At 34.6% G+C, this 14,592-nt stretch overlaps 1 protein-coding gene across 1 annotated transcript in view; it reads right to left on the bottom strand.

The window, feature by feature from the left end:
* Positions 1-14,592, bottom strand: part of LOC114324772 (glutamate receptor ionotropic, NMDA 3B-like) — a 424,994-nt gene that overhangs the window by 244,084 nt on the left and 166,318 nt on the right. The window contains 2 exon segments of the mRNA XM_050647354.1: positions 5,278-5,300; positions 13,882-14,037. Coding sequence (XP_050503311.1) covers positions 5,278-5,300; positions 13,882-14,037 — 179 coding nt within the window.

Here is a 14,592-nt window from a genome sequence, read left to right as displayed (position 1 = left end):
AACGTATTGTGCAAATCTAAATGCCATAATGCCTCAACGTGTGAGAATAAACACAATTTTTTTATTTTAATTACGACGATATAAAAATAATAAACATTAAAATTTAAAAATGACGTTTTATTAAACCTAGGGCCGGTTGTTCGAACGCTTATCAAGAAGTTGATTATAATCAAGTCCCCATAACAACCATCAAATAACAAAATCCGTTGTTCGTACGCCGATCAGTTGATTGTAATCAATTATGTTAATTATCATTATGATAATTAACATAATTTATTGATTAATTAATTATTAATTAACATAACAACTATTAACATAATTGGTTAACTAATAAATTAATGTCATAATTGTAATCAATTAGGTTTTCAGCAACCCAATCAAAGTTGACATTGACAGTTGGTGATAGTAATTCAATATTTGATAATGTTGATTCCATTTTTGATTAGCGTTCGAACAACCAGCCCCTAATATAACAAATTACGACATTTTAATAGCTGATCGGGGTTTGACTAGTCAAACCCCGATTTCATAAAATTTAATTTCGACCTTTGCCTGACCAACTTAGTCTCTTCTAGGTTTGACTAGTCAAAGGCCGAAACTGTAATTTATTTCGGGCTTTGACTAAGATCGTCAGTCAGACCTGAAGATTGCCTAGTCAAACCTAGGAGTGACTGGAATTCGGGCTTTGACTATAACATATATAAAAATGCGACAAGCTCGATACAACTACACGCTAACAGCAACTAAATTAAATTCCAAAAAGGTATCCGTCAAGGGGATACGTTGTCACCTATACTTTTCATATTGGCTCTAGAAAAAGCTATCAAAACCGTCGAATGGGGTGATAAAGGAATAAATGTGGACGGAGAGATGCTACACCATCTAAGCTACGCAGACAATATAGTCCTGATTGCAGACGATTTGGGACAAATAAAGAAAATATATGACGAACTTAGTACCAAGTAAACACCTTGAAATACAAAATGAACAAATATAACTATATCTGGGTCAAGAAATTAAGATAGGTAAGGACAATCAAACAACCGAAGTATCCAGAAGAATAATACAAAGATGGGCAGTATACGAAGCTCTTAGGAACATTTTTAAGAGTGACATTCCAACTAACATGAAGAAAAAAGTTTTCGACTAATGAGTGCTACCGGTGATGACCTATGGGGCAGAAACATTATCGCTCACAAAGAAAAACGCAGAAAAACTAAGAGTAGAGCAGAGAAGAATGGAGCGATCAATGATAGGAGCTACTCTGCGAGACAGGGTTAGAAACGAAGATCTACAAGCTAAGACCAAAGTCACAGACGTCATTGAAATAAGCTGTAACTTAAAGTGGAAATGGGCTGGACACGTTGTCAGAATGAAGGACGGAAGATGGACTCGCAAACTAGTTGAATGGAGACCAAGAGTTGATAAACGTAGCAGAGGAAGACCACCAACACGATGGCAAGACGACTTACGAAAGACAACAAAAAACTGGATGCAGAAAGCACAAGATAGAACACTTTGGAGACAAACAGGGGCGGCCTATGTCCAGCAGTGGATTGAGAGAGGCTGATGATGATGACAAGACATCGGGTTTCATGAATAAAATATAGAAATTATTGTACTTCAACTTAATGTAGCAACACGTTAAATATATATAAATATCGCCTTAAAACAAGCGCCGACGCGACGTCTTGCGATTCCTGATCTCCATTCTTTCCTATTTGTCCACATGTTATCCTCCAGACCTCCTCTCTTATCTCCTTGTCAATACCTTGTCGCCAACTCTTCCGTGGTCTTCCTCGTCTTTTGTTTTCCTCTTGGGTTCCACTGTAACATATTCTTTTAATTAACATTTGGAATTCAATTATTAGGCATTCTTTATACATGCACCTACCATATTAATTGTTTAATTCGTATTTTATCTGTGATGTCATGTGTTATTTCCATCATTTGTCTGATTATTTCATTTGTAAGCCTATCTCGACGCGACTTTCCCGCCGCTCTTCTCCAGTAATCCATCTCTGTGGCTCTTAATTTTTATTCCATTCGTTCTTTATATACAGCGTGTCTACTTAAGTTGGAAACATATGGGAAACTTTTTTGTTATCCATTTTACGAAAAAAACTTCTTTATAAAAAGTTCTGCATGCTCTAAAACCTAAGATTCAATCATCAGATATCAAATTTTGTCAATATTATACGAGGTATGTCAAAAATATGAACTTCGTTCAAGGGTAAAGTACCTTCATTTCTCTCAATATCGAAAATTCTTATTATGAAAAGTTGTTTGGAAATAAAAACTAAGATCAAATATGCAATTACATGCTTCTAATTGGAAAAAAATATTTTCCAAATTTTTCTCAAATTTATTGATACTAACTTCGTTTTTATTTATTACACATACGATAACTCTTTTATTATTACCTTTACGAAAAAAAGGTATTCTCTATAAAAAGCTCTGTATATCCTAATACCGAAGATGCAATCATCAGATATCACATTTTATTAATTTTATACGAGGTATGTCAAAAAATATGAATTTCACTCAAAAGTAAAGTACCTTTATTTTTCACAATATTGAAAACGGTTATTAAAAAGGTTGTTTAGAATTAAAAACTATGTTTCCATATGCAATTACATCCTTCTAATTGAAATATTGTGAAATTTAAAGGTACTAAAATCTTGAGCGAATTTCATATTTTTTGACACACCTCGTATAAAATTAATCAAAGTTGATATATCATGGTTGTGTCTTAGATTTTAGACCATACAAAGCTTTTTATGAAGAATAACTTTTTTTCGTAAAATGAATAATAAACGAGTTATCATATTTGTAATAATTAAAAACGATGTTGGGTATTCATAAATTTGAGAATTTTTTTTTTCAATTAGAAGCATGTAATTGCATATTTGATCTTAGTTTTTAATTCCAAACAACTTTTTATCATAAGAATTTTCGATATTGAGAGAAATAAAGGTACTTTACCCTTGACCGAAATTCATATTTTTTGACATACCTCGTATAATATTGAGAAAATTTGATATCTGATGATTGAATCTCAGGTTTTGGGGCATGCAGAACTTTTTATACAGAATAACTTTTTTTCGTAAAATTAATAATAAAAAGTTTCCCATATGTTTCCAACTTAAGTAGACACGCTGTATATAAATTCGGGTTCAAAACGTCCTCCGACGTTGTCCGTTGCCTTGTTGCCAATATCTTCTATCATTGCAGTTTTCATCTTCTAATCCTCGTACACTCATTGATCGTCTTACTCCTTGTATCCATGTCGTTCTTGGCCTTCCTCTTTTTCTGTTTTCTGTGGGTATCCATTTCATAACTTTCTTTGGCAGTCTTCCCTCCCCCATTCTCTGAACATGTCCGTACCACGTTAATTGTTTCTTCTCAATGCATTCTACAACCGTTTCTTGTACACTCACTCTTCGCTCTACTTCCTCATTTCTAACCCGGTCCAATCTCGATGTTCTTCTTGCTCTTCTTAGGGCGTCCATCTCAGTAGCTTCTAATTTTCGTTTTAGGTGTTCCTTTATTCTCCATGTTTCGGATCCGTATACCAATGTGCTCTTAATCATGGTGTTCTATATTCGCATTTTTCTTTGTTTCCCTATCTCGGTACTCTATAAAACTCCGTTCAATGATTTAATTATCATTCTTGCTTTATTTATTCTGCTCTTAATTTCTGCATCGTCAGTACCTTCCTTGTTGAAATTAATGCCCAAATACTTATATTTATCACAGCTAGTTATTTTCTGATTATTGTCCAATATCATATCAGTTGAATCCTCACCTAGGCATACATATTGTGTTTTTTCTACATTCATCTGCAGTCCCCATTTCTCGTATTCTTCCTTCATTTCATTCGTTCTTTCAATGGCCATATTTCGAAGCTATACATTATTATGCTCTTTACTATAGTGTTATACATTCTCTTTTTGTTTTCGTTGTTTCTGTCCCATAAGACACTGTTCAACATTGATATTGCCCTTCTTCCCTTTATAATTCTATCAAGTATTGCTTCATCGAGTGTTCCATCCTTTGTTATTTTCATTCCCAAGTATTTGTACACATTTGCGTGTTTGACTGTTTAACCATTTGATAGTTTTTTTACTTGATTTGCAAGCACTTTTTTTGGATGGAAATGGATGGAAACTGTGGAAAAAATAGACTTTAGTAAATCAAGCAGAAAAGCGTGGTCCTTACTTAGAAAACTTGGTAGTAGCAGACACTCAACTAGAGACAAAGTACCAATAGTTCCCAACAGAGTGGCCTCCCACATTGTAGCAAACTCAAGGGCACCTAGAGATCGTGACCACACCACCAAAGTAAAACAAGACCTAAAAATATTAAAGTCTGCATGCCCGCCTACATCTGAATACTCTGACGAGTTTACTCCAGAAGAAATTACCTCAGCAATATCAGAAATTAAATCTGGAAAGGCACCCGGCTCCGATAAAATACATCCAGAATTTTTACTCCATTGTGGCAAATATGCTAGGAAATGGCTGGCTGATTTCTACACAGATATATTAAAATCAGGGGAAATCCCCCATTTCCTTAAAAAGGCCTCCATTATAGCCATATTGAAACCAGGAAAAGCAAATGATCAACCCCAAAACTACCGACCGATTGCACTGCTGAGCTGTGTCTATAAACTGTTGGAACGCTTAATCCACAACAGAATTAGTAACACCATATTGGGGGTGATACCTATTGAGCAAGCAGGGTTCAGACCTAACCGCAGCTGCACAGATCAGATCCTATCCCTAACAACACATATCGAAGCAGGTTTTCAAAGAAAGCAAAAAACATCCGTTGCTTTCATTGACCTATCAGCTGCATACGACACCGTCTGGAGACAAGGACTAATCTGCAAACTGATCCGTGCCATCCCGTGCCAAAAGGTAACCAAACTCATTGATAGCATGCTCACCGACAGACCTTTTCACGTCACAATGGGCAACTTAAGAAGTGTCCAAATGAAGCTCAGCAATGGACTGCCACAGGGATCTGTTTTGGCACCCTTACTCTTTAATTTATACATCGCGGACCTACCTAGGACAACTTCGCAGAAATTTGGGTACGCTGACGATTGGGCCATTGCAGCAAGACATAATAACATGAATGTTACAGAGACAATACTGACGGATGACCTTGCTGTTATGGGTGAATATTTTCGCAAATGGAGGCTACGGCCCAATGCAACGAAAACTGAAGTGTGCTGTTTCCATCTTAATAATGCCCAAGCCAACAAAAAACTCTCCGTTCACTTTGAAAACAGACTACTCGCTCATAACTCAACACCAAAATATCTTGGAGTGACTCTTGACAGAACCTTAAGTTTTAAGGAACACCTACAAAGAACGGCAGAAAAACTGAAGACGCGAAATAATATAATCCAAAAGCTATGTGGCACCACATGGGGGTCCTCAGCCTCCGTACTCAGATCATCCGCTCTCGGACTCGTATACTCGGCGGCTGAATATGCTTCGCCGGTATGGCTCAATAGCAAACACACGAAGATCATTGACACCCAATTAAACCAGACAATGCAAATGATCTCAGGTACAATTCGACCAACACCGAACTATTGGCTTCCCATTCTGAGTCACATTCCACCGCCTAAACTAAGAAGAAGTCATTCTCTTCTCAGAGAATATCGAAAAATCGAGGCTAACCATCAACTACCCATCCACCATGATAAGCTTGATATCGAAATGAAAAGACTGCGCTCCAGATATCCCCCATTGTTAAGGGCCACCTCCCTACATCAGGAACATTTCGACCTCACCAACGCTTGGAGAAGACAATGGGAGAGCGACTCACCACAGGAATCACACCAAATGGCCTGTATCGATCAGAAACCGCCAGGCTTTGAACTGCCCCGCAATACATGGACGGCGCTGAACAGAATAAGGACAGGGACCGGTAGATGTGCTGACAGCTTGCATAGATGGGGAAAGGCCCTTACTCCTGAGTGTGATTGTGGTGCGCAACGGCAGACCATCCGCCACATTATTGAGGAATGCCCCCGAAGGCGATACCCTGGAGTTTTCGATGAGTTCCTGAATGCGACCGAAAATGTTTTACAGTATATTAATACATTAGATGTTCGTTTGTGATACTTCATGTAGTGTTTTATATACTTTTTTTTAAAATTATGTGTTCTTGTTGTATCTAAGCCATACGATAAATAAATAAATAAGTACTTTTTTTGATTATACAAGGGAAGATCCGAGGCAGGAGAAGAAAAGGATAGCTAAGAACTTTATGGTTTCGTACTTGAAGGAATGGTACGGACGCCAACTTCCGTCGCAGAGATGAAACGTAAAGAAGAATATTTGCTAGAGATTTGTAGCAAAAGGTTCATTTTTCCGGAGGCAATTACAGTGCAAATTTCGTGTGTGGTTATGATGTAACTATGGCATTTCTATATAATGGCAGAGTAATAAAACGTCACAAAAGAGGCGTAGAAATACAGTGGAACCCCCATAAGTCGGCCCCGATAACCCGGAACTCCGGCTAACACGGACCGATTTTTATCAGACAAACATTTCAACAATAAAAATATATGTAATATAATATTTGAGAGATAATGGGTATTTGTGTAATTTGAACTATATATTTATACGATAGTAAAAATGACTCATGACACACGACGTTCATTGTCGTGTTATCGGAAGCAAAAGGCACTTGCAGTATCCTTTATTTATTTCAAACTCTCTTAGCATTGTTTAAAAAAACTAAAAGACTATTAAAAAATTATTTTTTAAACAATGGTCTCAGTCTTTACTGTTATTAAATAACATAACATCGTTGCGATTGAGACCGTATTGTGTGTAGTACAGTCGTATTGTTCGCTTCCGTTCTGTAATCATTCCTAAATCTATTCAGATTTTGTGTTTGCGTGTTTTTTTTGTCTACGTAATGGCAACAAAACGTAAAAATGTTGTAGTAGTAATGGAAAAGAAACTAGAAGCATTAGGTAGAATTGATAATGGCGTAATTGATACGTAATTTAGATGTTTACTGTGCATATATATTTCATGTTATTTCAAATATAACGGAGTTTATCTGTAAGTAAACCGTATTTTATTAATTTTTACCATTTTCTCCGGCTAACCCGGATTTTCGATAACCCGGATCGGCCGCGGTCCCGATTAATCCGAGTTAACGAGGTTCCACTGTAGATACAAGTTATTTTCAATACCACTGTTCGCAATGTTGGTTAAAGCGATGCATATTTAACTTAATTTTTACGTTTTAAAAGAAATTTTAAAATATTTTATTAACTTAGTATACTCCAACAGGTATAAATATATCGCTCTTTAATTTAAAAAATAATGTTAAATAAAATTGGTAGTTAACCCCTGCCTGAGTCTCTAGAGAAGGGACCGAGGAAAAGCTATTTACCTAATGTTCCACAACTTCGTCGCTTATATTCTCCAGAGATACGCTACGCGTCCATCGTTCCGTAAGATTTTCTTTATTTAATTTTTAAAATTTATTCTAATTTTACTTTTTTATTGCGAAATATTTTACTGCAAAAACAGGAAAAGTTTCGGGTGTTTATTAGTTTTATTTCCTGTTAAACTACTTTGGTTTGGCTGTAGATGACTACATAATAATGTAGGGTGTTTGTCAATATACAAAAGAAGTAATTAAAGGATTTTTTCTACAACCGTGTTAAAAATGCAATTTTTAGCACTCCATACGAGCGTTAAAAATGCTACTTTAAGGCACTAGTGCTTTAAAAAAAATTTAAGGCTCTGCAGTTGGTATTGACAAAACAAACAAATATACCACGATTCGATGTCTCAAAGATAAAAGAAGAACCTATACATCAGAGTTTAAAACACGAAATAAATGATAACTTAAAGAAAATCAAACAAGACGTGATAAAGACAACAGATGTTAATGACAAATGGAACATGATACAAGAAACGTTAGTAGAGGCAGAAAAGAAAATATTACCGACAAAAATTAGAAAAAAACAGAGATGGATGACTTCAGAAATCCTAGAGTTAATGGAGGAAAGAAGGAAACATAAAGGCAGGAATAAGGCAAAATACAAAGAAATACAGAGGTTAATAATAAAGAAAATAAAAGAGGCTAAATCCACCTGGCTGACAAATCAATGCAGTGAAATAGAAGAATATTCTAAAAAACATGATAGCTTTAATATGCATAAGAAAATAAAGGAAATCACAAATACACAGCTAAAAAAGGGAGATGGCCTTCTTAAAGACATAAATGGAAAAATTATTATAGAAGTCAAAGAGAAATTTAAAAAGTGGAAGGCGTACATAACAGATCTGTTTGAGGATAATAGACAAGAACCGGAAGAAATCGATAGCGAAACGGGACCAGAGATCATAATTGAGGAAATCGAACAAGCAATACGAAACGCAAAAAACGGAAAAACTGTAGGTTCAGACGAAATACCTGCAGAATTACTGAAATGTCTAGACGATGAAACTCTACCTGTACTACTGGATCTGTTTAATGAAGTATATAAGACCGGAAAAATACCTCAGGAAATGTTGGTGTCCACCTTTGTAACAATACCTAAAAGAATATATGCCAAAAATTGTTCAGACTATAGGACAATATCACTAATAAGCCATACCCTCAAAATATTTCTAAAGGTCATTCATGGAAGATTATACAGAAAGCTAGAAAATGATATGGATGTTACCCAATTTGGGTTCCGCAAAGGACTTGGAACAAGAGAGGCATTGTTTGCATTTAATGTCCTCTCTCAAAAATGCTTAGATATGAACCTGGATATTTATTCCTGTTTCATCGACATTCCTGTCGAAAAAGCGTTCGACAGAGTCAGACATGAAAAACTAATAGAATTATTGAAAAACAGAGATATAGACAGACGAGACTTACGAATTATCATCAATCTGTATTGGAATCAAAAGGCCAATATAAAGATAGACGAACAAGAGTCCGAGAATATTGATATAAAGAAAGGGGTAAGACAGGGTTGTGTACTGTCGCCGCTACTGTTTAACGTGTACAGTGAAGCCATATTTCAGGAAGCGATAGCGGAACTAAGTGATGGAATCTCTATAAACGGAAGAATAGTAAATAACATAAGAGTCGCTGATGACACCGTTATAATGGCAGACACCCTGGAGTCGCTACAAGAATTTCTAAATAGAGTTAACGATTATTGCATTCGATATGGACTCAAAATAAACAAGAAAGAAACTAAATTTATGATTGTCTCAAAAACACAACATGGAAATGAAAGGTTAATACTAGAACAAACTCAAATAGAAAAAGTAAAGACATATACAAATATCTGGGAACCTGGGTTGATGACAAAAATGACCAAAGCAAAGAAATTAAAGTCCGAATTGAAACTGCAAGGCAAGCATTTATAAAAATGAAGACACTGCTTACAAACAAAGACCTTCAGTTGCCTCTCAGATTGAGGGCTCTAAGATGCTACATATTTTCTATATTACTATACGGAATGGAAGCTTGGACATTGAAAAGGCAAGACATAAGAAAAATAGAAGCGTTCGAAATGTGGTGTTACAAAATAATGTTGAAAATTCAGTGGGTTCAAAGGATAACCAATGTTGAATTGCTACGACGTTTAAATAAGGAGTTAGAAATTATGAACAGTATAAAAACAAGAAAACTAGAATATTTGGGTCACATTACCAGAGGAGAGAAATATGAGCTGCTGAGAGTTATTATGCAAGGAAGGATCCAAGGAAGAAGAAGCATAGGAAGAAGACGCATCTCCTGGCTGAGGAACCTTAGAGAATGGTTTAACTGTAGTGCATTACAACTATTCAGAGCAACAGCCAACAAAGTGACCATAGCCATTATGATATCCAACCTCCGCTAGGAGATGGAACTTTAAGAAGAAGTTCGTATGGACCGTATATACAATTTTGATGTAATGTCAAAAAAATATAAAATTGGAATGTCAGTCAGGTTTAAGTAAAAGTTTTTGTAGATATTGTCCTGTAATTACGTTTGTAGAAAAAATATTGTATGATATGCGTGTTAAAAAGTACATTTTTAAGGCACTCATGTAAATTGCAAAACTCGCTTTCGCTCATTCTGCAAACTTTCACATGCGTGTCTTAAACGTGTACTTTTAACATTTATATCATAAATAACTATTTTCTACAACCGTGTTAAAAATGCAATTTTTAGCACTCCATAGGAGCATTAAAAATACTACATTAAGGCACTAGTGCTTTAAAATTTTTAAGGCACTGCAGTTAAAAGTGAGTTGTCAAATTATGAAACATCAAAATAGTTATATTTTATTTATTAACATTAATATTAATAGTACAGCTTGCGTAATTTGAAAAAGGTGGTTTAAAAGGTTTTTTCAAATTTAATTTAAACTGTATTATTGCATTTTTAAAACGTTTGTAGAAAAACAAGTTTATGTAACGGTATAATATTTTCGCTAAGAATTTTTAGATATTTCCCTCGAGTGTAGACAACCAGTTCTACCTTTTACGGGTCATGGGTTTCATGATTTCAGAAATTAACAAAAATATTGTATTTTATAAATTTATAACGTTTGTAGAAAAATATTGTATGATATAGAGTCGGAAAAATGAAAGAATACACGTGAACGATCACATCAATCACTTATTTTGTATTTGCTGTCTTTTTCTATAACAAACGTTTGTTGTTTATAGAAAAAGACAGAAAATAAAAAATAAGTGATTGATGTGATCGTTCATGGGTATTCTTTCATTTTTCCGACTGTACGTGTTAAAATTACATTTTTAAGGCACTCATGTGAATTGCAGAATTCGCTTCGCTCATTCTGCAAACTTTCACATGCGTGCCTTAAAATTGTACTTTTACACTTATATCATAAATAACTATTAAATACTTTCAAAGTTTAATGCTTTTTCGAATAGTTAAATAGTTAATAAATAAATTCACATTATACAGTAGTGCAGTTAATAATATTATTGTTTTGATTGATGTAAATACTTTAATGGGAAATTTTCCACTTTAATCACATTCACAAATTTTGTCATAAAAACTTGCATATTTTGTACAAATTCCTATTGACAAAACCTCTCATTTAACCGTCTCTAGTTGTCGGTCGTCTTTGTAGTTAAAAGTGGTCATAAAAATTGACAAGATTGTATTGAATCATATGGGTTGCCCTTCGGTACTGGTCGGGGTAATCTCCGGGAGCGTCTTCTGCGGATGTTCCAAAACTACTGGCCTGGTCCAGTTGTGGAGGTTTGAGACAGGCTAAGCTCTACATAGCGGGACCTCCCAAAAATCTCACAGTTCAATATCTTCTTCTATATCATTGAAGATGCTCTCTGGTGGTCAGTATGCTCTATACGCCACTGTAAACTGCAACGGCACCTTCATCTGCTTCATCTGCCGATTTTGACAGACATGAGAATCCGGTGCTGCCTGGGCCACAGAAAAGCCGGAGACTAGGTTTTTATGGACCTGGTCCGTAAGATAGGGGTGGTACAATGGACCCACCGTAGGAGGTCTAAGTGTCCGAAAGATTCACAAGTGGGTGCCCCGATGTACCATACCAATGATTCCTGTTTTATTGAAAGGCAATTTTGGATAAAACTTAACACATAACCTATGTAAAAACAACAAGATATCTTGTAGTACTTCTGACTCTAAGTGTTGATCAATTTTACCGGATTAGCAAACCCTCACTTACTCTATCGGTCGATAAATAACAAAGTTTTCCCAAAAAGAGTCAAGCCATAGTTTTTCCATCACTCGATAATATAAAATTACTCAAATATGCTGAATCAGAAGTAACACTAATATAATCCAAAAACATACTATTCTTGTCAAGATTCTCGAATATTTCAGTTGGCGTCTGCTTTTCCAGTAAAAAATGGTCGACAGTTACAAGAATGATTTCTTCATAATATAGTTATAATTAGTCTAGTTATATTTCTTCATAACCTTCCTCTGTCTTCGGCCAAACAAATTAATATCAATCACTTTTAACAACATGTCCTACCTAAGCATTTTCTTAGATATTCGAATTAACAATATCATATACGCGGATGATGCGTTAATAATTGCATAATCGATTGAATAATTGCACGTTCTGAAAAGTAAGATTGAGGATAGTAGACAAAACAACAAGAGAAGTTATGGATTAATGACGGACTTGTCCAAAATCAATAATCGAGATTATACGTAAGAAATTAAATCAATAGTACGAAAAGTTTGATCAACATTTAATAACATGAGAAAACTGCTTTGAAGCCATGATCTGAACCTGCAACTTTTTTCAGCATTGTTGAATAAAATTAAAGCATGGGTGTTAAAAAGGATATTAGTAATACAATAAATACTTTTGAGTTGTGGACTTGCAGAAGAATCTTAAACATAAGCTGGGTGGATAAAGCTACGAACAATGATGTTTTTAAAAGAATGAAAAAATAGAAGGAAATTTTAAATACGATTTAAACAACGAAATTGAAGTATCTTGGTCATATAATGAGAAAAGAGAGGTACATGTTGGCGAATCATCATTGAGAGGAAGATACTTGACAGAAGAAAAATACAGGGTGTCCAGAAACTCTACCGACAAACGAAGACAGGAGATTCTTCAGATAATTTTAAAATAATTTAACCCAATTCACTTAGTCCGAAAATGCTTTTCTTAAATACCGCCAGAACGCTTCTATTTAGAAAAACAAAAATTGGTACGCGTACTTATCTTCAAGATATAAATCTAATCCATCCATTGCAAATTTCTAGTACCGATCATAGGCGTCCGTTTTGGGTAGGGCAACGGTTATTTTATCTCAAAATTTTTTTATATTTAACTTTTATGCATTTCTGATACTGGATTATTAAATTGTGAAGTATTCTAGTACTAAAAGGTACTCTTGTTTTAAATCGGTAGGGAACACCGTTTTCTAGAAAAATCGATTTGAAAATTTTTCTCTTTTTGAATCAGAAAAAAAAATTTCAAAAAAAAAACTGTTTAGAAAGATGAAAACTGGTACATTTATTTATATTCCAGAGATAAATCGATTTCACTAATTGCGAATTTCTAGTACTGGTCATATGCGTCCGTTTTGGGTAGGTCAACAGTTATTTTGTAGCATAACTTTTTGTCTTGAATTTTTGAGAATTTTTGACACTAGATTATTAAATTATGAGGTAGTCGAGTACTAAAAGCTACTCTTACTTTATGTTGGTAAAATACTTCGTTTTTGTTGAAAAGTTCTTTCAATTTTTTTTCACATTCCAAAAACGAAAAACTTTCAAATCGTCCTACCGACTTAAAGCAAGAGTAACTTTTAGTACTAGAATATCTCACAATTTAATAATTCGGTGTCAAAAATGCATAAAAGTTAAGGACAAAAAAGTTATGCGATAAAATACCCGTTGCTCTACCCAAAACGGACGCCTATGACTGGTACTAGAAATTTGCAATGGATGAAATCGATTCATCTCTGAAAAGTAAATATGCATACCAATTTTCGTTTTTCTAAATAGAAGCGTTCTGGAGGTATTTAAGAAAAACTAATTTCATGACGCCATCTTCAAAGAGCTCTAGCTCCCTTAAGAAGCATTTTCGGACTAGGTGAATTGGGTTAAATTGTCTTAAAATTATCTGAGGAATCTCCTGTCTTCGTTTGTCGGTAGAGTTTCTGGACACCCTGTATACAGATGACGTATATCATGCCCAAATAATTTGAGGTAGTGTTACAACCCAGTGGTGCTGTTTAGAGCAACAGTATCAAAGGTGAAGGCATTCTTGAGCCTTGCAACAAACCTTGATGACACTATTCCGTAATTATACAAATAAAAAATTATAAAATAATTATTTAGAACATAAATCAGAAGGACTTACCTGTCTCAGATTTATTAGCGTATATACTAGGATCGGGAACTAAATTGAGAATTTCGAAATTTGCAACTAATGATTTGTCCACTTTTTCAACGCCAATTTCTTGTGTGAATTTTATCCCCGCTAAGGCATTTGTACAGGCTATCTTCAACGCTCTGAAACAAAATAATTTAGTTAGAAAAATCTCATCAAAAAATGAATAATAATTGAAAGTAAATATTTGTAAAATTGGAGCTTTTTTTATTTAGCTTAAGAGGAAACAGTAGCGATCAACAGGTAGCCAAAACGCGTTCCAAGATTGCGGCTGTAATTTTGAATATTTTTTCGAGATATTTGGCACACGTATTCGTAATATAATAAAGAATGGCGGTACAGAGCCCAATTTCAAAAATATATTAATATGTGGAAATTACTCTGTAATTAAATACAATATTAAAAAAACGAGCCTGTACCGCCATTAAGAAAAACAAAAAAATACACTTTCTTCAAATAAACTTTTTTATCCGATGCCTAGATTTTGTGTCATTTTGGAACTACTAAAATTTTTTATTTCATTACTAGTTCCAAAATGACACAAAATCTAGGCATCGGATAAAAAAGTTTATTTGAAGAAAGTGTATTTTTTTGTTCTTCTTAATGGCGGTACAGGCTCGTTTTTTTAATATTGTATTTAATTACAGAGTTATTTCCACATATCAATATATTTTTCA

This window comes from Diabrotica virgifera, chromosome 3, assembly GCF_917563875.1.
Source record: "Diabrotica virgifera virgifera chromosome 3, PGI_DIABVI_V3a".
In the NCBI taxonomy this organism is placed as follows: Eukaryota; Metazoa; Arthropoda; class Insecta; order Coleoptera; family Chrysomelidae; genus Diabrotica; species Diabrotica virgifera.
Note: the sequence above shows the minus strand (reverse complement) of the source record. Positions and strands in the feature narration are given on the sequence as shown.